Below are 26,247 nucleotides of genomic sequence, written 5' to 3'. Positions count from 1 at the left end.
TTTTTAATGTGTTTAAGTGAACTTTTTACAGGTTTATTTCCGTGTATGAATACAGTACAAGCAGACGTCTGTCTGACGTTCACACCTCTGAAGATGAGTTAGGGTAACAGAGCGTTACGTTCAGAACCGATGTGTTTGAGTTATGTTGTGTGGAGTCATCTGATGATTCCTGATGAGGCTCCTAGGGTAATGGAGAGAATAATTAGCATTACATCTATGCAGATTTTTGACACTACAGTAAAAGAAATCTTATTTGGATTACTTCGAAAATAAGGCCTAGAAAGCATAGATTCTAGATCATTTGTTGACGGGGGTTATGTTTCCTATGTTTAGGGTTTACCTCCGTTATCCTCGCTCTTCATCCTGGAGGGGAGACGTCCCGGTCTCCGACGGTCCGCGGGTCTTTACCAAGACGAAATCCTGCACAATTTAAACAGTTTTGGTTGTCACTGAAATGTTTTTTTGCCAGAAAAGCAAAGAGGACTAAAAGAGGCCGAACACTACTTTAATACTAAAACATCGGAAAAAGCAAATGTCAGAAAAGGTGATAAAAACATTGGAAAAAGGGTCCATAACGTCAACAAAATGACAAAACTTTGAAAAGAAAGGCAAAACAGCGACAAAACATCAGGAAAATAAAGGACAAAAACTTCAAAAAAAGGTTTAAAAAAAAACAGCCAAAAAACAATCGAAAGCTTTCAAATAAGCGAAAAAATTGGATGTTTCAAATTCATGTTTTTCCCAAATGCTTTACAGATTTTTAGGCATTCTGTGATCAAATATGTTGAAATCTAGTTCATATAGCTGCTGTAAATGGAGCACGAGTCCCCAATGTTCACAACGTCTGGCTCCGCCTCTTACGACAATAGCCTTGACACGAAGTCGGCTTCTAGCTGAAGCGCGATTACAGAAGATTACTGATCAATGAGTGCCGGAGTTTAACCTAAAAGCATCTGGTTCTGTTGTTGAATTATCAGAGAGGTAAATAAAGGAGTTACCTGAAGAAAGGGTTCTTGAGGTCCAGGACGTTTCCAGATCTGAAGCCTGATTGGTCGACTGTGGCGGTGATGTGAATGTCATAGCTCTGGCTGGAACGTGGGAAAAGATTATTATTCTAACGAAAAACAGACGATCTAAACAAGGATTTCCGAGGCATTGCCGAGCTTCTGGGGCTCCAGCCCCAAATGTTTTCTCTGTTAGAAAAAGCGGCAAAAGCGGTGTAAAACCGGCAACAAGAAAGGTAAAAAAAAAAACGTTAAAAAAACTTTAAAAACTTTGAAAAAAGCGGTGACAAAAGCGTCAAAAAACGCAATGACAAAAAAACTGTCGAAAAAATCAAATAAAAACGTTGACAAGTGCGGAAAAAGTGTCAATAGCATCAGAAAACTGCCAAAAAATCTCAAATATGTCAGAAAAAGCGACAAAACAGACAAAAACGTCGGAAAAAGCAACACAATGATAACAACGTATGGTCCCGCCCCCAGTGATTACAGCGTCTGGCCCCGCCCCCAGTGATTACAGCGTCTGGCCCCGCCCCTGGTTCAGAGGGAAACATGTCGGAGAGCAGGCTGGCTGGCAGCGCCGGTGTACCTGCTGTTGGCGTCCATCAGGACAGTCCCAGACAGAGTCTGTCCCAGCTTGGCGAAAAGCGGCGTCTGCAGCAAACATCTGACCTGATACCAGCGGGTCAGAGGCTCTGTGGGCGCCGTGGACAGCCACACTGTCGACCTGCACAGACAGGTAAAACAAATCTGATGGCATGTTCGTTGGTATAAGATCTTTCCTTCCCTGTAGGTCTCCAAACAGCATCCTTTTTTTTGAGACAGTGCAAGTATGTTTTGCACACGTGCTACAGGGTGTCTTCTGTTTTCTCCAAAGCCCTGAACCTTTGAGTGTTTTAAAGTAACTTCAACTTTGTGTCACTTCCCCCCAGTCTCTCTGACTGGACCGGCAAATAAATGTAGCAACCCCACCTATGTTATGGAACTTAAACTCAAACGCGTCCAAAAAAAGCGTGAAAAAAAGTTGAACAAAGCAACAAAAACAAAAAAAACGCCGCAAAATAGCGGAAAAAACAAGCTTAAAAGTGTCTGGAAAAGGCGACAAAAACATTTTAAAAAACCGGACAAAACCGTCAAAAAAGCAACATAAAGATAATAACAAAACTTGCGAATACATAAGCAGTGAAAAAAAATGTTTGTCACATTTTCCTATTTTTTGTCAGTTTTTTGTAAAGTTTTTGTCACTTTTTCCAACTACAACAATTTCATTTTCGCCATTTTGTCGCTCTAACGTTTTTGTCCATTTTTTTACGCTTGTTACATGTGTCATTTTTGGGATATTTTTTTCGACAAATGTGAGTGTTTTTTCAACATTTTTGTCGCTTTTTTCGACATGTGTTTCCCTCCACGTTTTGCGTGCCTTTTGAAGTAATGCATCAGAAACATGGATGTAAAAATTCTATTAAAACGTTCTCCATTTCTGTCAAAAATGTCAGAAAAAGCGCCAAAACCTTAGAGAAATGTGCAAAATGTCAACAAAAAAAGCATAGAAAAAATGGCCAGAAATGTCGGAAAAACGCCATGGATCGATCAATGCAACACAATATGTCAAACTAGAACAGCTGTGTATTTCTTACTTGGATCCCAAATAGGCCACGTCGAACCAGAAGGCGAGTCCGTGGACCAGACCAGGCTGCAGCAGGGAAAACACAAAGGGGATCTCTATTCTGGAAGAATCAAACACAAGTCTCAGGAAGCTTTTCTGCATTTTGAATCATTATTTGAATTAGTACTTGAAATGCAGCAATAGCAAGGGTCTCACTATCACTAGCCTCAGTCATAAATGTCAAAAAGTGACAGAAATGTTGAAAAAAGCCACAAACATGTCAAAATAAAGTGTCAAAAAACATTCAAAAAGGGGACAAATTATGGAAAAACAACAAAAACACTGAAAAAGCGACAGAAACGTTGAAAAAGCAACAAAAACATTAAAGAAAGCATCAAAAATGTTGAAAAGACAAGAACGATGAAAAAAGTGCCGACAAAAACATTGAAAAAAAAAAAGGTCAAATAATATACAGCTACAAAAAAAGTCTAGAACGTACGGAGAGCAGGATTTCTACAGGTTTCACCAAATCAAATTTAAGAATTTTTCAAGACCTTTTTAATACCTTTATGAACGAAATTTAAGACCTACTGTATATCACAACATCAAAAACAAATTGTCTGAAACAATTCCCTGATTTCCTCATTCGCATTATAGGACAGGTGTCTAGATTGGCTGCAATATAAGTTGCATTTTGGTCTCATTTGTTGTCGTAATACAGCAAATTCTATTTGCGACAGAAAGAACTACAACACCACGGAATTAAAAAGAGGTAGCGTTACATTGACGTAGGAAAATGAATACCTGTTGAAAATAATTTAAGACCTAGAAGACAATACTTCAGTGAATTTAAGACTTTTTAAGGCCTTCAATTTAGAAATGTTTGACTTTTTCAGACTTTTTAAGATCCCACGGAAACGCTGAGAGAGTCGTTTTTATGCAGATGATACAACGTGTCTCATTGGTGTAAACTGGGAGGTCTACACTGCACTGAAAGGAGACAGTTCAACAGTTCAACTTGTCACATTAATCTTTGGTCTGAACTGGGCTTAAGATTGATTCACATTCACGTCCACACTGGCAGCAACGGTGACAAAGACGAAAACTTTGAAAAAAGCAAGAAAAATGTCGAAAAAGCTACAAAAAGAAAAAGCCTGAAAAGTCAAATCTCTGGTGATTATGCATCTGACCGCTGTAAATCTTCTTCTTTAGCCTCCATGAAGTTGATGCAGTGCTTCACAGACCTGGCCATCAGGATCTGCACATCAAATGTGTCCTGAAAAACAAAAACAAATTACATGAAGAATAATTTTTGCAAAATCAAATTAAAGTGGAATCCATATATATATATATATATATATATTAGGGCTGTCAAAATTAACGCGTTAATTTTTGCGTTAATTTTTTTATATTTAACTCGTTAAAAAAAATTAACGAAATGAATGCAGCTGTGTTTGTTTACTTCATGTGGCGGCTGAGAAACGTAATACGTCTCCATAAGAGCAGGCGGCGCTACTCTAGGAGGGATTTACCTGATTGAAGTAGGCCTACGGGCCAGTCAAGAGTTGAAACATGGACCAGTAAGATCCCAAAAGAGAAAAAAGATGATGTGTTAGAATCCAGAAATGAATGAGCACGGGCTATAAACGGGACCGAGTACTAGTTCCGATATTTTCTCGTCAGGAGAGATGCGCCACCGGTAAGCTGCTGTTTCGCTACATCGCTCGTGCTGTGCGCCGACGCGTAATGTACGTCGCGATTTGTTTGCTTGATAACTGTTACGTTGGTCACGCTGATAAAACCTTATTTGCAGTCTGATGTTTAACGCTGTCGACTTCGAGAGTATCCGTGACTATATTCCAGTAAATGTTTGAAATTGGGCGTCCTCACTGTCACACAAGCTTACTTCCTGGTTGCGGTGCTGGAAGGGAAATGTAGTCAATCGCTTTACATTGGTAATGGATTGCTGTGCACAGCGTCGCTATCTAAAACTACACTCAATGTTTTCCCTTTAGGCAAACATACACCTTTGTGGTTTTGGGTTACTGGTTTAATGTGTAACATTGATATTGATGTGCATTTCTGTGTTTAGATATATGTGCTTTGCTTAGTCATTCAGATTAAACACTATGTATATTATAATATTTATGATATTAAGTACTGCCTAGATTGTAATTTATATTCTATATATATATATATATATATTATTCAGAATATGGTATATTAGGTATGTGGCTAATATTGGGGGTGGTGACAAAAATCTGCTCTCAAGTCGGACAGTTTCTAGCCGTTTCAGCAGCCTTCAGCAGGACTAAATAAGCCAAATTGTTGCTGCTGTTGTTCTGAAAGATATTAAACATTCTGAACTTAGCAGAACCTTTCCTTGTTTGTTTTCTCTTCATATTTGTAAAGTTATGTGATTTAGCATTATTTAAATATCCATTACTACAAGCTTCAGTCTCAATTTAAAAATGCGATTAATCGCGATTAACTACAGCAAATTGTGCGATTAATTAGTTAATTTTTTTTAATCGATTGACAGCCCTAATATATATATATATATATATATATATATATATATATATATATATATATATATATATATATATATATATATATTAGTGGGGCAAAAAAGTATTTAGTCAGCCACCAATTGTGCAAGTTCTCCCACTTAAAAAGATGAGAGAGGCTTGTAATTTTCATCATAGGTACACTTCAACTATGAGAGACTAAATGAGAAACAAAAATCCAGAAAATCACATTGTAGGATTTTTAATGAATTTATTTGCAAATTATGGTGGAAAATAAGTATTTGGTCAATAACAAAAGTTCATCTCAATACTTTGTTAAATACCCTTTGTTGGCAATGACAGAGGTCAAACTTTTTCTCCAAGTCTTCACAAGGTTTTCACACACTGTTGCTGGTATTTTGACCCATTCCTCCATGCAGATCTCCTCTAGAGCAGTGAGGTTTTGGGGCTGTCGCTGGGCAACACGGACTTTCAACTCCCTCCAAAGATTTTCTATGGGGTTGAGATCTGGAGACTGGCTAGGCCACTCCAGGACCTTGAAATGCTTCTTACGAAGCCCTCCTCGTACTTGCGGGTGGTGTGTTTGGGATCATTGTCATGCTGAAAGACCCAGCCACGTTTCATCTTCAATGCCCTTGCTGATGGAAGGAGGTTTTCACTCAAAATCTCACGATACATGGCCCCATTCATTCTTTCCTTTACACGGATCAGTCGTCCTGGTCCCTTTGCAAAAAAACAGCCCCAAAGCATGATGTTTCCACCCCCATGCTTCACAGTAGGTATGGTGTTCTTTGGACGCAACTCAGCATTCTTTCTCCTCCAAACATGACGAGTTGAGTTTTTACCAAAAAGTTATATTTAGGTTTCATCTGACCATATGACATTCTCCCAATCCTCTTCTGGAGCATCCAAATGCTCTCTAGCAAACTTCAGATGGGCCTGGACATGTACTGGCTTAAGCAGGGGGACACGTCTGGCACTGCAGGATTTGAGTCCCTGGTGGCGTAGTGTGTTACTGATGGTAGCCTTTGTTACTTTGGTCCCAGCTCTCTGCAGGTCATTCACTAGGTCCCCCCGTGTGGTTCTGGGATTTTTGCTCACCATTCTTGTGATCATTTTGACCCCACAGGGTGAGATCTCGCGTGGAGCCCCAGATTGAGGGAGATTATCAGTGGTCTTGTATGTCTTCCATTTTCTAATAATTGCTCCCACAGTTCATTTCTTCACACCAAGCTGCTTACCTATTGCAGATTCAGTCTTCCCAGCCTGGTGGAGGTCTACAATTTTGTTTCTGGTGTCCTTTGACAGCTCTTTGGTCTTGGCCATAATGGAGTTTGGAGTGTGACTGTTTAAGGTTGTGGACAGGTGTCTTTTATACTGATAACAAGTTCAAACAGGTGCCATTAATACAGGTAACGAGTGGAGGACAGAGGAGCCTCTTAAAGAAGAAGTTACAGGTCTGTGAGAGCCAGAAATCTTGCTTGTTTGTAGGTGACCAAATACTGATTTTACAGAGGAATTTACCAATTAATTCATAAAAAATCCTACAATGTGATTTTCTGGATTTTTTTTCTCATTTTGTCTCTCATAGTTGAAGTGTAACTATAATGAAAATTACAGGCCTCTCTCATCTTTTTAAGTGGGAGAACTTGCACAATTGGTGGCTGACTAAATACTTTTTTCCCCACTGTACTTTGTCTTTTGTGTCTTTAGAAACTTTGAGATCTCCAGTAGGACGTGATGTCATTTTGTTGCAGCATCCTGTCCAGCTGCATCACTGTGTGGTACGGGAGCTGCACAGCCTCCAACCGGAAGACCCTGCAGCGCATAGTGAAGGCTGCTGGGTGGATCATTGGTGTCCCACTCCCCTCACTCCTGGACATTTACCAACAAAGCACCCACAAAGCAACAGGCGTTGTGGGTGACCTTAGCCACCCCCTCACACAGCCTCTTCAGCTTCTTGCCAGCTGGGAGACGGTAACGCAGCATCCAAGCCTGTTGCACCAGACTTGAGAACAGCTTCATTTCCCAGGCTGTCAGGAAGCTCAACACCCTCCCCTCTCTCCCTCCCCTCCCCTCTGCCCCCAAGAACTCTGGACTCTGAAGCCCCCAATCAGGATATATTTAGTTTTCTGTACTGTTTGATTTTGCCTTACATTGCACTATTTAGAATGTATTACTGTATTGTACATATTACTTATCTTTTTAATTGTCTATATAACTTATCTTTCTTTATTTTATTTGTATATATAGTTCTTATCTTTTTTTATATTATACTTATTGTATGTGTCCTTATTGCACCATGGGTTGGAGAGAAACCTATTTTCAATTGCTCTGAATGTATGGCACATATTGCAGAATTGACAATAAAGTTGACTTGACAAAAAAAAAAAAAAAAAAGAAGTGAAGGGTGTTTTGCTGAACATACCACTATGGGCTGCCTGAAGAACTCGTCCACTGCAGCGCTGTGAAGAGCACTCAGGTTCACTCCATAGAGGTTTCTCTGCTGCCTGGAGAACCAACAGGGATCGCATTAGTTTGAGTCTACTATTTTAGTCTCTTTATGTTCCTTTTTTCAGTGGAGTAAAAGTACACGTTATTGTAGGAAATGTAGTGGAGTAAAAGTAAAAGTTTCCGGGATTCGAAATAACTAAGTAAAGAAAAGATACGTGAAAATTCTAAGTATTCTATTCTAAAGTATTTGTACTTTGTTACATAACAACACTGCACACACACACCAATTTCCATTGGGGACAGCGTGGACATGTCCACCCTAGCCTACCTGCCCGCGTCCAGGCACGTTGCATGCACACTTTAAAAATAGTTCACTAACCGATAGAAACTTCTAATGAGCAGGTATCGTGGTCTCGGCACTACGTAATAATAAAAATGAAACACCAGTAACAGCAGCCGATGACTTCATTGTTGTGTATTATAAGAAAGAAAGCAGATGTGGGTTGGTTGATTCAGTAAATTAGCTCTGGATAATCATATTTTCCGTCTAAGGTTGACTGAGCTAACATTAACATACACTGTTACTAGGTAAATTCGGATTATAAACTAAATTGAAAGATCCTCTATACTAAATATTCAATGTAGAACATTCTGTGTACCATGAGAACGAGTCCACTTTAAACCGCAGCATTTTCTTTCAGCAATGTATGATAAGCAGACTCTTAGGCTGCTAGTTTGAAGTGCACATAAAATGCTCATTTTCAGGATCATAATTGAATTTAGAGGTGATATCAGACTAGGTTTACATGGTTTAATTTTCAAAAAACACCATATTTTTGTTGTGCTGCAATTGTATTGCTGCAGCTCCTCTTTTCACCCTGTGTGTTGAGCTCTCCGTTTTAGCTACCGAGTAGCTAGGTGAGCATTATGACGTGCTGCAAAGTGACGCACATTCGTCACGGAAGCATAGGGGCTCTACAATAGAGCTGTTTGGAGCAGTTTGTGAACAGTGTTTTCTCTGGAAGATGGTAAGCCCCTTTAGGGTGGACTTTGGGCTTTTTCACTTTGTAAACCTATAACATGCAAAATAAAGGAAAGGGAAAAAGCCAAAAAGCATAACATGAGCACTTTTAATGTTAGACTCAATATGATAATGACTCAGCCAGGGTTGTTAATAGGGATGAAGGGAGAGTTAGAATAGAATGCATCCTCATAGTGCGTTCTATTTGTACTTGGAAGTCGGATTTTCCGAGGTCAAACTCGGGAAGCACGCCCCCTGACCTCGGATGTCCGTGCTCGGAACTCAGACCACCGCTGAGTAGCACCCCGAGCTAAAAATCCAACATGGCTGCTCCGTGCATCAACAGTTGTGAAAGCTGTAGTAACATAACAGTCATACACACTTCCGTCTTATTTGTGTATCATTAAATCAGTCGTACACACAGTGCTGTCCATATTCTATCAGTGGACATGATGCTACGCTGTTTGTATGCACAAAAACAGCGCAATGCGTTGTTATAAACTGGCATTGCTTACAATGGCTAACCGGGCTAGAGCTGATAAAAACAATGAAAATCCGACTTGTAAATGGAACGCATTCAACTCGGGTGACGTCATTCCCAGCTCTGGCTTTCGAGTTCCGAGGTAAATGGAATGCAATATTATTATCCACCCTGGTAGAAATTTGTCAAGTTGATCAATACCCTGTACTCTACCTCTTATAGATAGAAAATAAACAAGTTTAACACTGGTAACCACTTTTGCTATATTTCTTTGACTCAAATGTATGCTCTACACACTAAGAAATATCTGTGTATTAACAGTTGTATTTCTATTTATTTACATTGCGGATTGTTGACAGGACCTTTATCCGTGCTCCGAGCACTAAAGTAGTGAGCTGTCCACAACACCGTTAAACGATTAACCAGCACTTGGATTAGCGAGAGTAAGAAGTGTCAAAAAGAGTTTAAAGGTGCAGTAGGTAGGATTGTGAAGATCCAGGACCTAGCCAAAAAGTTTGAACATCGACAACTTCTCAGTCCCTCCCCCATTTCTGCTAAAGCCCAAAACGGTCTCCTAAGCCCCTCCCCCCACAAGGGAGAATGAATGTGTGTGCGTGAGCAGTGATTGATACACAGTTAGACACCCCCCCGGCCTAATTGGTGCATCTGAACAGGGAGCGGTGGATTTTTGCAAATCGCACTACAGGCTGTAGGTGGTCCCAGAGGAGCCGGATTTTTATTTTATTTTTTTATTACCTGCTTCATGTAGTTCTACTTAAACATAGGGTCAGTTTCAGCAAATATGACAGAAAGTTAGTTTTATAAGTCTTACTGCACCTTTAAAGCATAAAAAAGCGACCAAATCATCAAAAAAGCGTTGAAAAAAAGCATCGCAACGAGCCTCAAAAGTGCCAGAAAAAAAGCTTTTAATTAATTAAAGAACAGATTTCATTTCAGAACGTTACTAACTGAGCAGCTTTGTGTGAGATTTTAAAAAAAATTTCTGTAAAGCTACACACGAAATTTCCGTTTTTAAGGTACAGGACAAAGTCGGGTAATGAGCTGCCAGATCATTTTTCTGTTATTTTACGGATATATTTCTTGGAATGTAGTTGATTTTGTGTTTTGACCATTTGTGAACTTAACCCCCTTCTCCTTTACCATGCTTTGTGGGTGTGACTGTTCTGCCCCACTATCACCATTCATATCCATACAAACGATGTGTTTATGGGTAAATTGCTTTACAAGCACACACCATTGTTTACAAGAGCATAGATTCTTCATAGATCTGGCCTCTTGTTTTTGTATCAGATTGATGCAGGTCCCATGGCATGAACATTTCACTTTATGAGTTTTTTTAACATTAACATGAGTTCCCCCAGCCTGCCTATGGTCCCCCAGTGGCTAGAAATGGCGATTTGTGTTAACCAAGCTCTGGGTCTCCTGCTCTGCCTTTGAGAAAATGAAAGCTCCGATGGGCCGATCTGGACTCTTCTCCTTATGAGGTCATAAGGGGGAAAGTTACCTCCCCTTTCTCTGCCTTGTCCGCCAAGAGAATTTGGCCCGCCCATGAGAAAGAGAGAGAGACATCATGGCTTGCAAACAAGCAAAGTGGCAGTTGGTCAAGGCCACACCCCCAACCTCCACCTTGCCCCCTCCTCCTCAATAGCATTTAAAGCTACAGACAGAAATGGCACATCCTAAGGAAAGCTCATTGTGGGACTTGCTCTAGTGGCTGTAATTCTACACCAAGACTGCATTTCGGGAAAGAGACTTCAGATACAGTATTAGGGGACCACTAAGGTCTATATAAAAGAGACTTCAGATACAGTATTAGGGGACCACTAAGGTCTATATAAAAGAGACTTCAGATACAGTATTAGGGGACCACTAAGGTCTATATAAAAGAGACTTCAGATACAGTATTAGGGGACCACTAAGGTCTATATAAAAGAGACTTAAGAGACAGTATTAGGGGATCACTAAGGTCTATATAAAAGAGACTTCAGATACAGTATTAGGGGACCACTAAGGTCTATATAAAAGAGACTTCAGATACAGTATTAGGGGACCACTAAGGTCTATATAAAAGAGACTTCAGATACAGTATTAGGGGATCACTAAGGCCTATATAAAAGAGACTTCAGATACAGTATTAGGGGACCACTAAGGTCTATATAAAAGAGACTTGGGGCAGCTGTGGCTAAGTGGTAGAGAGGTCACCTACCAATTGGAATGTTGGTGGTTCGATCCCTGGCCCTGCAGTTCCATGCCGAAGTGTCCTTGGGCAAGACACTGAACCCCGAGTCGCCCCCGAGGCTGCGCCATCGGAGTATAAACATGTGTGAATGTTTATCTGATGGGTGGCACCTTGTACGGCAGCCTCGGCCACAGTGTATGAATGTGTGTGAATGGTGAATGGTTCCTGTACTATGTTAAAGCGCTTTGAGTAGTCGTTAAGACTAGAAAAGCGCTATATAAAAACAGTCCATTTACATTTACTTCAGATACAGTATTAGGGGACCGCTAAGGCCTATATAAAAGCATCCAAAAAGCAGCATGTCATAGGACCTTTAATCTCACATTATTTGAATTTTATTAACACACAAAACAATAATGGTAAACACATTTTGACTTTAGAAAATGATTCTCTCAAGTCTTGGCGATGGGATCCTTAAGAAAGTAAGACACCTTCATCTCATACATAGTTTAGTACTAGCCTATTCTTTCTGGTAGAATTTATCATTATGATCAACTTAATTATTTCCTGGACTTTGTATTACCATGGTCCCTAAATGTATGTAGAAATGCAGGAAAAACGTCGGAAAAACTATTCTGCCGGAGGACCCCCCCAGACCCCCTGTTTTGTGTCCACCCCTATGCGCACACGTCCACACACACACACACACACACACACACACACACACACACACACACACACACACACACACACACACACACACACACATTTCTGCTGTGAGTCAGGACTGGACCTGAACCCAAGCGTTTTACACCCAACAGGAAACATAGCTGACTGAGGTCAAGCCCTGAACATGTGTGTCTGCGTGAGCGAGACAGAGTCTGAGGGGATAGACAGAAAGTCAGTGTGTTTGTGTCCTCATGCATGGAGTTATGCGTGCGCATGCATGCGTGTGCCCAAACCAGAAACTCGCTCGTGCGTAGTGTTCGAGGTAGAGCTGCTCGTCGTTGAAGGGAGCCAGATGAAGATCTCCAAACGAGGGAAACATCAGACCTGCAGAGAGAGAGAGAGAGAGAGAGAGAGAGAGAGAGAGAGAGAGAGAGAGAGAGAAAGAGAGAGCTAAATGAACAGCGAAAGAGACAGAAAACATTAGAGAGAGAGAAATACAGTCAGAGACACAAACTAGGAGTGGAGCCAGACGTCAACATTGGGGGCTCGGCCCAATCCTGGGGTCATGCTCTCTTTACAGCAGTTATATAAACTATTTTTCAAGATATCTGACAACAGAATGCCAAAAAATCTAAACATCATTTGGGACAAACATAGTTGTAACATTCTATTTTCTTTCTGATTATTTGTTTATTTTTTCAATGTTTCTGACCCTGTTTTCCCATTTCTTTTTGCATTTTTCCCCGAATGTTTGTGGTTGCTTTTTTAAAAAAAATGTTGCTTTTTAAAACCCCAAAATTGTTTGTGCTGTAGTGGACTCTTTCAACGTTTATGACATTTTTTACGCTTTTGAAGTTTTTTTCGACACGTCACTTGCTTTTTTCAAAGCTTCTGTCGCCGTTTCCGTTTTTTGTCGACTCTAGTTGCCTTTTTCGACATTCTTGTCGCTTCTTTCGACGTTTTCGTCTAATGTTAGCGACAGTAAAAGGGGAAAGACTGAGAAAAAGAAAGCGTGTATTTATTGCATTATTCAAACATTGGATTTGGAGGTTTTCTGACGTGTTTCTATTTTCTTCCTACCGTTGGGTTTGAGCCATTTTCTGGCTCGCAAGAAGCTCTCCATGAGTCTCTGATTGAGCAGCATGTATCCCATCGGCTCAGAGACAATGACGTCCACCATGTCAGGACAACTGATCTCGTCCACTTCCCCTTCCAGGACGCTGATCCGCTCCGATAGACGGTTACTGTGGACCAGGATCTACACAGGAGACACACACATCCTTACTCAGATTACAGGAAGACAAGAGAAGGAAGTGATTCTGCAGGGTTGGAGCCAACAATGTAAACATTGGGGGCTCAGCCAAAATCTAGAGGGGGGTCCGGGGTCATGCTCCATTTACAACAGCTATATACATTTTTCAAGATATTTAATAACAGATTGCCTAAAAATCTTTACAAAACTAGGATGTAAAAAAAGTGACAAAAACATTGAGAAAAGCAACAAAAATGTCAAAAAAAGGGGCTTAAAAATTTTGAAATGCGTCAAAAAAAACCTTAAAAAAGAACGTCCAAAAATGTAAAAACTAACTTGAAAAAAAAGTTGAAAAAGTTGAAAAAAGCAACAGAAAAGACAAAAGAATTACAATTCTCTATTTTTTTAAGTCAAAAATGTCTAAAACAAAAGCGACAACCACGGCAAAAATATGGGCAAACTGTCTTTTAAATGTCTGAGTCTAAAAGTCAGCAAATCTGCCAAAATCTACTCTGAGTGTCGCGTAATTGCAGTTTCCCATCTTTTTGGTTTGGCGCACAACTAGGCAGGGCCAAAATTGATTGTGAACCTAAAGTTAGATGCGGGCCGGATCTGCAGCAACATCTGCAAGAGGCCGGGCACATGTGCTATATGGGTTATGGGGACTTTACATTTCAGAGCACTTTCTGCTGCTGTGGAGCAGGGAAATCTAACTCCATGCAGCTATAACCCCCATTTATATCAGTGTGTGCTACTCTTTGTCACGTATACAGAATGCCTAAGTAGCATTAAACTAGTATTTCCAAAGTCTCAACAACAGATCTTAGTTGGATCTTTTGAACAGGTCGAAAAAAGCGAGGAAAATTGTCAAAAAAGGGCCAAAAACTTTACAAAGAAAAAACTTTACAAAAACATTGGAAAAACACTTCAAAAACAGCATCAAAGATGTAAATAGTTACAAACATGTCGAAGAAAGTGAGAATAACATCAGAAAAAGGGACAACAACGTTGAAAGCAACAAAAATGTCATAAAAGCGGCAAAAATTTCGGAATAAGGGCCAAAAAGAAAGGGTCAAACGTAAAAAAAGTTATATAAGTCAAACTTATATATATATATATATATATATATATATATATATATATAACTGCATTTCCTGCATAACTGTTCTCAGTCCTGTGAGCTTCAGCATCTCTCTGCAGCCCCTATCCTTCTGAACTCTGGGCCAGATGGTGCCGCGACCCATTAACTCCCCAGAATGCCACGCTCTGCATGTGATGTATGCACTGTGTGCTATCTTGTGCATTGTGGTCTCTCTCTCTCTCTTTTTCGGCTCTTTCTAGGCCAACACAAACAGAACTTTCCTCTCCAGGCTCTGCGTGTGAGCTCACAGTTTAGCTTCGTTTCACACAAAGCTTTAGTTTCTGCACAGAAAAAGCTTTAAAAAGCTGCGGACATCAGAGCTGACATAACAAAAAAGCAAAGACGGAGGCATGAGATCGACAAAAACGCCTGAAAAAGCGACTTAAAAGTCAAAGATGTCAAAAAATGTAAAAAACGTAGAAAAAAACAACTTAAAATGTTGGGGAAAAAAAGAAAAATAACCCTTGGATAGTGCCAAAAATGTACACAAAAGCACCAAAAGCATATTTAAAAGCGTCAAAAACAGGCAAATGCTTCCGAGCTGACACTATGGTAAAGTTGACATTATAAAGTCTTCAGATGGACTGACCTGGGTAAACTTGGCCATAGGGCTGGACTCGACCAAATACACTCTACTGGCTCCTGCCTGGACTGCAAAGAAAGACAGAACACCAGAAGCACGACACACGTCCAGAACCACCTGCAGAGACACAAAGAAATCTTTTTTAAGATGAGTTTTTGGGCATTTTCAGCCTTTATTTTGATAGGACAGCAGAAGACAGGAAAGGGGAGAGAGAGGGGGGAATGACATGCAGAAAAGGGCCGTAGGTCGGAGTCGAACCCGGGTCCGCTGCATCAAGGAGTAAACCTCTATACGTGGGTACTTGAGTCCGGACACGGACTCGACTTGCTTTTTGGTTGTCTCTGACTCGTTGGTAGTTGGACTCGGACTTGTCTCGGACTCAGCCATATATTCTAGTTGGTCTCAACCGAGTCCAGCACTATATGCTTTTTTTCTAAAGTTACATCCTCCTTCAAAACAAAACCATTGATGAAGCGCGATTGTTCAGAAAACAGGTATTGGTTTAATTCAAAATCCATCTAGAACAGGCATCGACATTGGTTGTCTGGTACAAGCCTGGCTGCATGACATACCTCAAACATCAGGTGTCCATCCTTGTCATTTTGGCCACAGAAAACAATGTCAGCAAGCACTTTGTACACTGAATTCTTCAGAACAAGTAATAAGTTCAAGAATGGGGACATTTCCATTTTATATTTTAATTAAAATATTTGACCTAATTTGATCCTATAATCCGTTACCCTGCAGTTGCTTTTTGATCATTACAAATAATAAAGTTATCTTAAAGTAGAAGATAAACTGTCTCTCAAATCACATAAATTATGAACAGCTAAGAAAGTGGTCTTGATGAGGATTCTTTTTTCCTGTCTCGGTATAGAGTCTCTGATTTGGACTCGGTCTTGTCTTGGACTTGAACCTCTTTGGACTTGGTCTTGCTTGGGTCTCGACCAGTCCTGGTCTTGGACTAGTCTTGGACACGACAAAGGTGGACTTGACTACACCCATAAAGTAAAAGTACTGATACCACACTGTAAAAATACTCTGGTACATGTAAAAGTCCTGCATTGAAAATGTTACTTAAGTAAAAGTATGTAAGTACCATCAGGAAAATGTACTTAAGGTGTCAAAAGCAAAAGTACTCAATGCAGAAAAATCATCACATTTTAGAAACTGGAAACGATCAAAACAGTTCCGTCAATCAAGGGGGGTTGGGGGGGAGGGGTTCTGGCTAAAAATGAAGCCGGAAATCTGACTAAAAAAACAACCCTATGAGTCGTTTACAATGTTTCTTTTTGCATTTTTGTAATTATTTGCGCATTATTTTAAATTTTTTCAAGGCATTTGCTCAACATTTTTGGCATTTATTCTGACTTTTTTCCAAAGTTTTATTAGATAATTTTTGGTGCATTTTCAAATTTGACAATTTTTTAATATTATTGGTGCATTGTTTAACTTTTTTGTTTTCCAAAATTTCTTTTAACTTTTTTGGCTTTTTTTTGACATTATTGGTGCACTTTTTTAAAGATTATTTTCTGACATTTTTTGGCATTTTTGACATTATTGATTCATTTTTTTAACGTTTTTTCCCCGAAATTCTTTGGCATTCCTTTCGATGTTTTTGGTGCTTTTCCCGACGTTTTTGGCGCTCTTGTAAAAGCCGATGAAACTAAGTGAAGTTAATGGGAGTTAAGTTTTTCGCGGTTACATCTTTGGCCCGCTATTGGATTTGTTTTGGCTAATAAAGGAAGAAGGAAATCTGGCCAAAGGTAAATTCTTCTGGTAAGATGTCTGACCAATGCAAGAACAGTTTTCTCTTGCATCGCATTTGTCCACAGCTTTGGCTCGCTGTTGAACGTTGCCGAAACGAACAAACAAAACAAATGCAACCATTAGACATTATGTGAAGTGGATGTGAAGTTTGATTCACCTTGCCTCTGAAGTCTCTCTCGTTGACTAAAATGGCTCGATGGTAGGTGGCGATCCTTAGGTAGTCCTGAAGCAGGCTCTGCTGCTGCGACAGACAGCTGTGGAACTACGCAAACACACAAAATAAAAGCATTTTAACTTCTCGTTCAAGCTAATCTATTTCGTCCCTGCACCTGCAAAGCAAGGGCAGAGCATCTGGGGCTCCAGCCACAAATATTTAAAAAGCCTCAAAGATTCGGGGCTTTGGAGAAAACAACTTCTCCTTTGTGTCATTTCGCCACAAGTCTCTCTGACTGGACTGGCAAATCAATGGAGCAACCCTACCTATGTTATGGAACTTAAAATAGAAACATCAGACAGTTTTTGCCTCTATTTAGGTGGCTGGAGCGAAATGAGTCATCCTCAACTCAATTTGTTGTGTTCTGGTTTCAGAATGATGAATGATGAAACAGGATGTAAAAAAAGCAGCAAAAGTAAAAGAAAAGAGCATCAGAAAAAGTGCAGAAAACACCGAAAACCGCAACAAAACTGTCGAAAAAATAAAATAAAATCACAATAACAAAAGTGCCAAAATTGAAAAAGATGTCAATAGGATGTTTTTATCTAATATCATGTTATTTTTTCTAAATTGTGTTTAGATTTTAGACATTCTGTTATCAAATATCTTTAAAAAAAATAATTGATTTAGCTGCATGCCACCGGACTCGGATTAGACCCCAACCATTACACCGTCTGGCCCCGCCCCTGCTGCAAAGTCAGAAAGATTGACCTGGGAGATCTGTGTGGGGACATTTTCAGCCCTGGATTCGACCACAGTGGGATGTCTCCTAGAAGGTGTTTGCTTTCCTCTCTCGTCTCCTTCTGTGCAACCTTTCCCAGCCCCTCCATCCTCCCCTCTCTTCAATAACTGCTGGAAGTTCTTCATATCTGCAGGGTCAGAAAAGACAGGACATTTTAACTCATAATTCCCAGGATGATCAGCAGATATTAATGTATTCTGTACAAACCAGTTGGAGTTTTGAACCGCAGAAGGAGACTCAGCTTGCCGACGGTAAACAGGAAGGACTGTCCTCCGACCTGGCAGCAATCCGTCTCCTTGGAAACGGCGAACTGGAAGAGTGTTCTGTTGGCTGGACACAAATCAGTTTCAGTTTTGTTATTTCCTGTTTGATTGGCTTAAACCATTCCCTGTGTGTTGCTGTTCCGTGTTCCCTGTTATGTTTTCCTATAACATTGCGAAATGACGTTTGTTATTAATACTCAAATACAATTTTCTAATCATGTTTGTGTACATTTGAATGCAGAATTTTTAACTGAAACTGAATATTTTGAATATTATGAGCTTTAACCTCACATGGTTTGGTTCTAATCCAAACTATGAATATTGTTTCCAGTACTACATTCTCTGTTCATGCTAATCTCTAAATAAGAAAACATGGCATGTGTGTATGTGGAGACAATGTTTTGGGCGTTTTTGACATAATTGGCTCATTATTCTACATGTTTTAAGGCTTTTAATCAAACTTTTTCCTGATTTTTTCTGACAATTTTGGCATGTATTCCGAGTTTTTTGGCGTTTTGTCTGATGTTTTTGTAGTGTTGTAGACATTTTTGGTGCTTTTTCAACTTTTTTTGGCATTTGTTGACCCTATTTGTATCATTTTTGTAAAGTTTTTAGGCTTTTTGCAACATTTTTGACGCTTTTTTCCGACATTTTTGGCGTTCCTTGGCGTAACGGGATGAAGGTCTTTCTATAAAGAGTTCATGACTTGGGAGGAAAGATTGCGATTGTTTTGATGGAACAGCAGCTCCTTCGTTCTGATGTAAATCTGTGCAGCTGTTTTGCAAGGGTGGCCAGTGCCCCCATAATATTAAGCCTCGACCCCTCTAACTGTGGCAAATATTTTCATCCATTTTTAACCCCAACATTATTATACATATTATTCATGTGAAGTGGTAGATAAAATGTAAGTTAACACTGAATGAGTATTCTTGTGTTTATTGTTAGATGTGTAGTGTTAGTCGTTTTGTAGAACCAAACCTATGGAGGTTTAGTGGTATGTAACACTTATGCATAACATGTATTTGGTACCCCTAAAATTGCATATAGCCACAGCCTGACCCCTCCATTTGAAATGGTCTAGAACCGCCAGTGTGTGTGTGTGTGTGTGTGTGTGTGTGTGTGTGTGTGTGTGTGTGTGTGTGTCTCTACCATCATGCACAGTAAGCTGCTGAGCCTCTGGCCGCGTGCTGAGGATCACACAGAGCTCCTGCTCGGCCCGCTGTCTGCACACACTGACCTGCTGCCGAGCACAACACACCAGGTTACATCGCTGACACGGAAACACGGTCACACAGACTGATTTCTAAACCCAATTATGGTTTTATTACATGTCACTTTTCAATTTTCAATTGATGAACAAAAGCATAAAAAAGCGACAAACATGTTGAAAAAACTTTTCCAAACAATGTTCATGTCCACATGGACATTTCACACAAAAGAATGAAGTGAAAACAAAAATGTTAGCCTAATAATAAATTACTGCAGACAGGTAAAACAAATTTCAATCAATTAATTCAATCATATATTGTAAATTCTATGTATTTTAAGCAAGACATTTTAGAAATGAGGTTCCAGCTGATCGCAGGGACTACTTTAGTTCATATGTGCACTTTAACTTGGCATGCTTCTGTGTTCTCATTCCTTTTGGATTTTGAGCCTTTTATGCACTCAAACTGCAGTGAACAGATTAGTTTCAGAGCTGGACACATTAGAAGTGCAGAAGTTTAACTTTAAATGCATCTGATGTGATAAAGAAGAGCTAAAGCAGGTTTGTTTATATTGTAAAAGGGATTTAAGTAGAGCGTGTGTACCTGGTCATGTGTGTCCATGTCCTCGTCCGCCGCCAGATGCTTTTCCTGCAAAGTGAAAACCCGGACAGAGAAACACTCCTCACTCCTCTCCTCCATTCTGCCGTGTGAAACCATCCTCGAGAAGAAAGAGGAGAGGATGGAGGTGGGGGGAAAAGGGGAGGAGGGATGGAGGAAGGATTAGAGAGGGGAACACAAGTTAAACAGGGACAGAAAACTTGAAACAGACTCACTAGAACCACCTTACACCAAATGGTTGAGACGACGGGAGCGCCCCCCAACTCTGGCAAGACTCAGGATTTCGTTTCCAGATTGGACGCAATATTTTTGTTGCCTCCAATCTCGGGGGAAAAAGCGAAAAAAAATTAAAAAGCAATAAAAACATCAAAAAAAGCAACAAAAGGACGACAAACACGTCTAAAAGACAACACAAAAGGGCCAATGTTGTGAGCTCTCTTCTCTTTATGGGCAGATAAAAAACAAAAAGACAAAAGGTTTTCACCCAGAGTGCAGCCGCAGCCCAATTATACACAAATAGACCGCCCCACCGGGAAATCTCCCGGTACTCCCGATGGCCAATCCATGTCTGGCGCTATGCTATCTGCACGCAAAGTTGTTTAGACATTTGTAGATGGTGAGTAGAATTTTGAAATGGATCCATGTTTAATCTGGTATATTGGGCAATGGTGAATTTGGGGCTGTTTCATGTTAAACCAAATTATCTTACTATTTAACAAAATGGTTAATCTCTGTAGGGATCCTTTCCATAATGTAATCAGACACTTGATAATAACAGAATAATAATCTGAGCATGTCAACACAGCACTTTCAGTGGACGGAAACAGACGAGGAACATTTGTCTTATAGGGTTACTTTGCAGCCTGGTTCATGATGGCAAAGTCCAGTCCATTAATCATGATTCAATATTTTAATCAACTGACAGCCCTAGTCCTAATCAGTCTCACTACTCCTACAAATTTGGAGCATCATCACCAAAAAGCTCTCTGGACCAAGCCAGAAAGAGTTTCTTTTAACAGTTTTGCTATAGCAGTCCTTTAAAGTGCTTCAATGCTATGGGCAGGGCTTATATATATATATATATATATATATATATATATATATATATATATATATATATATATATATATATATATACTAATCTGCTTTTGCACCACATTTGGTGGAAATGTGTAGACATGATGTCTGAGTGAACATGACAAATTTGGAGACATTTGGCCAAAACGTAGCACTAAAGCAGCATTGTCTAACTATGAAGTAAGGAACCTCTGTCTGTTTGATTGTCGTTGGCACATCTCAAGAATCGTTCATTCAGTCGACTTCACACTCGGTAGGACCAAAGAAACCGCGGTGTCGAATTTGATGTCGAAGTTCCTCTTCCTCCTCCTCATCCTTCCTGTGGATGCTCATGTGTTTATATTTGTGCTGTCTGTTAAACGCATTATTAACAGCGTTAATGCAAACCCATTTTAACGTCGTCAATTTTTTTATCGCAAGATTAACGTTCTTTTTGGCCTAGCAAACTTTGTAGTTTTTTTTCACATGCTGTTGCAACAACTAGTAACGTTAGAAAACTACAACACCACACTGGATCTAGCTAGACCGGAAACACAACAGGCACGCCGCACACACTTGTTTGGGCTTGCGAGCCGGCCAAAGAGTAGTAGGCTAAGGTTACGTTTTGAGTGGATGGTGAGCGCGAGACGCCGAAATGGATGCCAATAAGATTCTGAATGGTAAGTTTACTTTAAAAAAGTTGCCAAACGGTTCCATTGACAAGACCAAAGTGATCTGTGTGTTTTGTCATTGTGAACTGAGCTATCATCGCATCCCAGTCACACGGAGTAAATTGTCACACACACACATAGCATTTATTTAGGACGTTGCATTTATTTAGGCGGTTACGGTAATTATTTCATCCTACGAAAGGACAAGACATAATTTAAGACCTTTGCAAACGAAATGTGTAACTTTGTGAACGTCATTCAACCCCCCCACCCACACACACACACACACACACACACACACACACACACACACAAGTTTTTCTCATCGGATCTGCATCGATCTCAGATATGGCATTTCTAAAATCAAATTGACGGAAATCAGTCTAGCGATGGAGAACTTTAATCCCTGGCTAACGTTCTCCAACAAAACTAATGTTCCTAATGCTAAATGTGGCTTTTAGCTGTACAAAAACTGGTAAACTGGCTCTCTCTACCTCCCTGTTCCTTCTTGGCCTTGGGAGCTGGCTCATCACCTCCCTAAAGAGGTTTAATAAGTGAGTGATTTCTTTCTTTTTGATGAACTGAATCTTCTTTGCACAAAGAATAAATACTTAAAAGACTTTGTTGACTGAAGCTTTATTTAAGATCTCACCCTATGTATTAGAATATACAGCACCACACTGCTAATACTTGTGCTTCAAAAGTTTCTACCTTACCCAAAGGCACAACCTGGTGGGGGAAGCCATACAACACATCCAGAAACATTAATATGGCCCAGACAGAGAACATTTAAAAAGTATGCTTGAGTCTTCTCGTGGCATGTTCTATGTCTGAGTCAAATCAAAAGCTGTAAGGCAGGGAGGTTTGCTTACAATAAAGTGTGTAGGTCTTGATGTTAAAAGTCAGTCTGTGCAAGTTTACATGCCAGGTTAGGAAGGAGGATGTTGTGGTGGAATTTACAGAAATACCATGTATTGTATGATGAGACCATCGGTGTCGGCAGGTCATTTTTCCTGGCCTTCAGCGTTCCCCCCGAATGTAATTTTAAATGTAGGCAGCAAAAAGTTCAGGAGCGCAATACTAATGGTTTTGTTTGAAGTTCCAGTTATGTTATCTTTGTCTCCAGATATAGTTAGAAAAGTCAATCTACAGGAGGATAACTATTTGAAAAGAAATACAGAATGTCAGAACCTTACTGCATTATATTCCATTATATATTACCTATGTTTCACTTTACATAAAGATATTTCCAGCACAAATTGATTCAGAAAAAGGTAGAAATAGGTGCATGCATACAAATTCATTAGAATGCAGGAAATTGTTTAATGCTCAAATTTTATGGCAGAGGACCCCCCAGACCCCCCCACATCATAAGTCACCCCACAAATCTGGAAACAACACCTATGGCTTTGGGTTGCCAAGCCAGCTGTGATTAGGGCAAATGTTGGTGCCATCTAACTAGCATCTACAAACTGAACATAAACTGGCTATTAGCAAGCTGGGCAAGGAAATCATGGTTTTGCATTGGATTCAGTTTATTTAAACAGAACCGGGCTAAACCTGAACCTCCGCAAGTCCTAGAAATGGCCCTGGATGAGACAAAGGGAAAGCTTAGAGAAAATCAGGTCATTCATAAGTCACAGGTCAGGGGACGAGAATATTCGGCCAGTCTAACCCCTATTTTACATTGGGCAAGTCTGCGCTGTGTTCCGGATGCGCCGCGGCCCCGCAAGCAATCGCAGTCATTCAAGTCAATGCTTGATATTCCACCAGCCTCGCCACAACGCGTCCCAGAAGTGGCTGTCTGCTCTATTAAAGATACGTGCCAGGTCTAGTTTCACGCGAGCCATGGGCCAATCGGCACATAGACAGTAAAATAAATGGACCAACAGATCCCGTTGCTCTGGACGGAGACCAATGAAGGCTATTAGAAGCACTTTTCCGGTGATGGCTGAGCGTTACTGTACAGCTGCAAACTGAGCTTGCCGACGTGAGCAACCTGTCAGAGTTGTAAATCTTCTGATAGCTGTGCCAAGAGGAACCTCAATCATTCCCAATCTTGCAGAGACGGAGAGTGTAGGTATATGTAAGGAGATAACATAGGCACAGGCTAATTATTGCTAAATAAAATGCTTGTTAACATTAGTCAACAGCTAATGTAAGTCGAAACTGCCTGCGAGCTTCTCCTGTACTGTATGGTAATTCCTCTACTATGCGACAGTAAGTCGCATGGTTATGACACAATCGTTAGCCTATTTTTACAAAAAACATCTGCTACGGAGCCATAACGTGAGGTACAAGTTAATGGAGCCTTTTATACATTGTCATGTTTCTTTAGAAATAAACAATGAACAAATAGAGTCTTTAAACGCTTCAGATGTAAAGTTGTTCGCTGTCAAAGGGACGTCAAAATGAATGGCAGTCAATGGGATGTTAACGGGGGGTGATGGTTTGTTAGCATCAAAATGGCTCCATAAGAGCTACGCTTTGTGGAGGCTGGCTAACCCCCTTGGTTCTGACAGCCAGCCGGGAAGTGAAACAGCGAGAGTATCCAGGGAATTTACCAAAAGACACCCCAGCACCCACCACAGACGTCGAGAGATTCATCTTGGAGATGGAAAAACATAATAGGAATCACAGTTCTTATTTAAAAGGACATCACCAGAAAAAGGAAGACATGGAGTTTAACTGTAGGAGTGCCTGGAGTGGAAGGTAGATACTAGCTTAATAAACACGATTGTACTGTTAAGTACAAATTAGAGACAATATAACATGCGAGCCGGGCAGTCAAGACACTCCACTTTTGAGACGCTCCTGGTGTGGTATGGCGCGTGGCGGAGGACAGATCAAAACTGGTACGCAGCACAGATGTGCCCAGTGGAAAATGTGAAAATATATTAATAGTAATAACCAAACCTGTTCATATATAATGATGTTTGTCTCTCTACAGATTCAAGGAGCGTAGACAGCTGTATGATACAGGAATGTTTTGTGTGAAGACTGTCTCCTTTTGGAGGTCAGTGGGCCTGCAGCACATTTGCATACTTCCCCGACAGAGATAGGTTAAACTAGTTTTAGCATTTGTGTTTTAGGCACCTGCTGTCTTAGTTTACCTTTAAAATTCAGCTAAACTTATCGCCACCAGCATGAGTTTAAATACACCTTAAGAAGACAGGAACTTAAACGAGTTGGGTCGGCACTGCACAATAACACTGCGGTTAAACAGTACTGCCTACTTAATTGTCTACTCAATTAAGTTCATTAAATACTTCTGCGTAAGTCATCAAAATGTCCCGAACATTCTTCACATATGTGAAAGGAGTTGTGCTGCTCCTGAGTTTTTCCCATTGACTTGGTTTGTGGAGATCTGCTATGGCTCGTCGAGTTTGCCGTTACAGGCGCAGCAATCCTGGTTGTGGATGTGATGATTTTAGACGAGAAGGAGGAGTGAGGGAGGAGCCACGTTATGTTACACACTTTCACTGGCAATCACATCATAGCCACGCCCTAAAACACCCCCTGCTTTATCGCCGATTTTATCCTGTGTTGCAGAAGACTTAAAACTAGCGATTGAGGCCATAAACTCATTATGAAAATGTTTACGGAGGTAATAAATCAAGTGAGAAGTGGGTCACTTTCTCATAGACTTCTACAGAAACCGACCTCCTTTTGCAACCGCACGTCTCCCCCTGCTCGAATTCAGATAGAATGCAGGTTTAAGGCACTTCCGCATTTGCAGCACTTCGCCGAACTGGATGCTTTGTCCACTAATATACAGTCTATGGTTTTTCCTTAACAGATGTGCATGACTATGCGTCGTTGTGAAGCCTAAACTAACATGAACTTAGCAGGGTGTTTATCCAATAACTTGACTAAACAAACATTACAACAATATAGGTCTGGATGGCATTAAATCAAATCAATGAATCTACATTAACAGGAGTTAAACAGTTTAAAGATTTGCTTAGCCGCTATTGCTATGCAGTCTCTGTTGTGCTGTATTCCAATCGTGCAGGCTGGAGGAAGCTGGTAGCTTCAGTCCTCGTAGTTGACTTGGTGCTAACTTCTTTCGTTCTTCAGTTGTTTCCGGTTAGCTGGCAGAATTTGTCCAAGTCAGTGATACCAACTGGTGCACTCTAAGCACTGACACGGACACTCGTGTCATCAGCTGGAGAAGAATGTCTGTGTCAGGCTACTTTCAGTAGGCCACGCTTTAACAGAGAGCTGATCTGGACACCCCCCCCCCCTGCTGAGAGATGTAGTAGAGTTGTTTCTTCTTCTGAAGTTAAGGAAGAGCCAAGAACAAAATCAGTCATTGCCTTCATACTATAGAGTCCCATGGAACCCCACAGTAAGATTAACTTCTTAATCCAATCAATTTTTAAAACCTGTCAAAATCTTATTTAAGAAATGTTTAAAAGCTTAACATTTTAATGACTGTATTTGAGACCGTTTCATGACCCAGACAGTATGAAATATCATGTAACCTTAAGAGACTCATTCATTTTTCGAGTGTTCAAACATGACTGAGGTTCTCTGCTGGTGTTCCATACTGGAGCTCCACTCCACACAGCTAAATGGTTTCTCTCCTGTGTGGATTATCATGTGTGTCTGTAAACTGGCACTTTTTCTAAAAGCTTTGTTACAAACTGAGCAGCTGAATGGTTTCTCTCCTGTGTGGATTCTCATGTGTGCCTGTAAATTTCCACTCTCTGCAAAAGCTTTCTTACAGACTGAGCAGCTAAATGGTTTCTCTCCGGTGTGGA

At 40.4% G+C, this 26,247-nt stretch overlaps 2 protein-coding genes across 5 annotated transcripts in view; both read right to left on the bottom strand.

Moving 5' to 3' along the window:
* LOC120554228 (histone-arginine methyltransferase CARM1-like) overlaps positions 1–26,247 on the bottom strand; it is a 26,747-nt gene continuing 500 nt past the window's right edge. Inside the window, exons 1-16 of one of the 3 annotated variants that reach the window (XM_039792986.1) lie at positions 19,984–20,076; positions 19,740–19,836; positions 19,078–19,168; positions 17,873–17,995; positions 17,635–17,792; positions 16,867–16,971; positions 14,946–15,056; positions 13,044–13,221; positions 12,257–12,347; positions 7,567–7,648; positions 3,798–3,883; positions 2,639–2,728; positions 1,591–1,728; positions 999–1,088; positions 341–420; positions 1–181 (exon numbers count right to left, since the gene is read on the bottom strand). In XM_039792986.1, coding sequence (XP_039648920.1) covers positions 405–420; positions 999–1,088; positions 1,591–1,728; positions 2,639–2,728; positions 3,798–3,883; positions 7,567–7,648; positions 12,257–12,347; positions 13,044–13,221; positions 14,946–15,056; positions 16,867–16,971; positions 17,635–17,792; positions 17,873–17,995; positions 19,078–19,168; positions 19,740–19,835 — 1,455 coding nt within the window. In that variant the 5' untranslated portion in view covers position 19,836; positions 19,984–20,076 and the 3' untranslated portion in view covers positions 1–181; positions 341–404. Of the gene's footprint in view, positions 182–340; positions 421–998; positions 1,089–1,590; positions 1,729–2,638; positions 2,729–3,797; positions 3,884–7,566; positions 7,649–12,256; positions 12,348–13,043; positions 13,222–14,945; positions 15,057–16,866; positions 16,972–17,634; positions 17,793–17,872; positions 17,996–19,077; positions 19,169–19,739; positions 19,837–19,983; positions 20,077–26,247 lie in introns of those variants that run through there. The other 2 variants (XM_039792985.1, XM_039792987.1) reach the window with 2 other exon arrangements.
* LOC120554235 (gastrula zinc finger protein XlCGF8.2DB-like) overlaps positions 25,176–26,247 on the bottom strand; it is a 147,610-nt gene continuing 146,538 nt past the window's right edge. For both annotated transcript variants that reach the window (XM_039793002.1, XM_039793001.1), the window contains one exon: positions 25,176–26,247. This exon is cut by the window's right edge. In XM_039793002.1, coding sequence (XP_039648936.1) covers positions 25,979–26,247 — 269 coding nt within the window. In that variant the 3' untranslated portion in view covers positions 25,176–25,978.

This window comes from Perca fluviatilis, chromosome 24 (assembly GCF_010015445.1).
Source record: "Perca fluviatilis chromosome 24, GENO_Pfluv_1.0, whole genome shotgun sequence".
Taxonomy (NCBI): domain Eukaryota; kingdom Metazoa; phylum Chordata; class Actinopteri; order Perciformes; family Percidae; genus Perca; species Perca fluviatilis.
The sequence above is the reverse complement of the archived record's forward strand: the minus strand, read 5'-3'. Positions and strand labels throughout refer to the sequence as shown.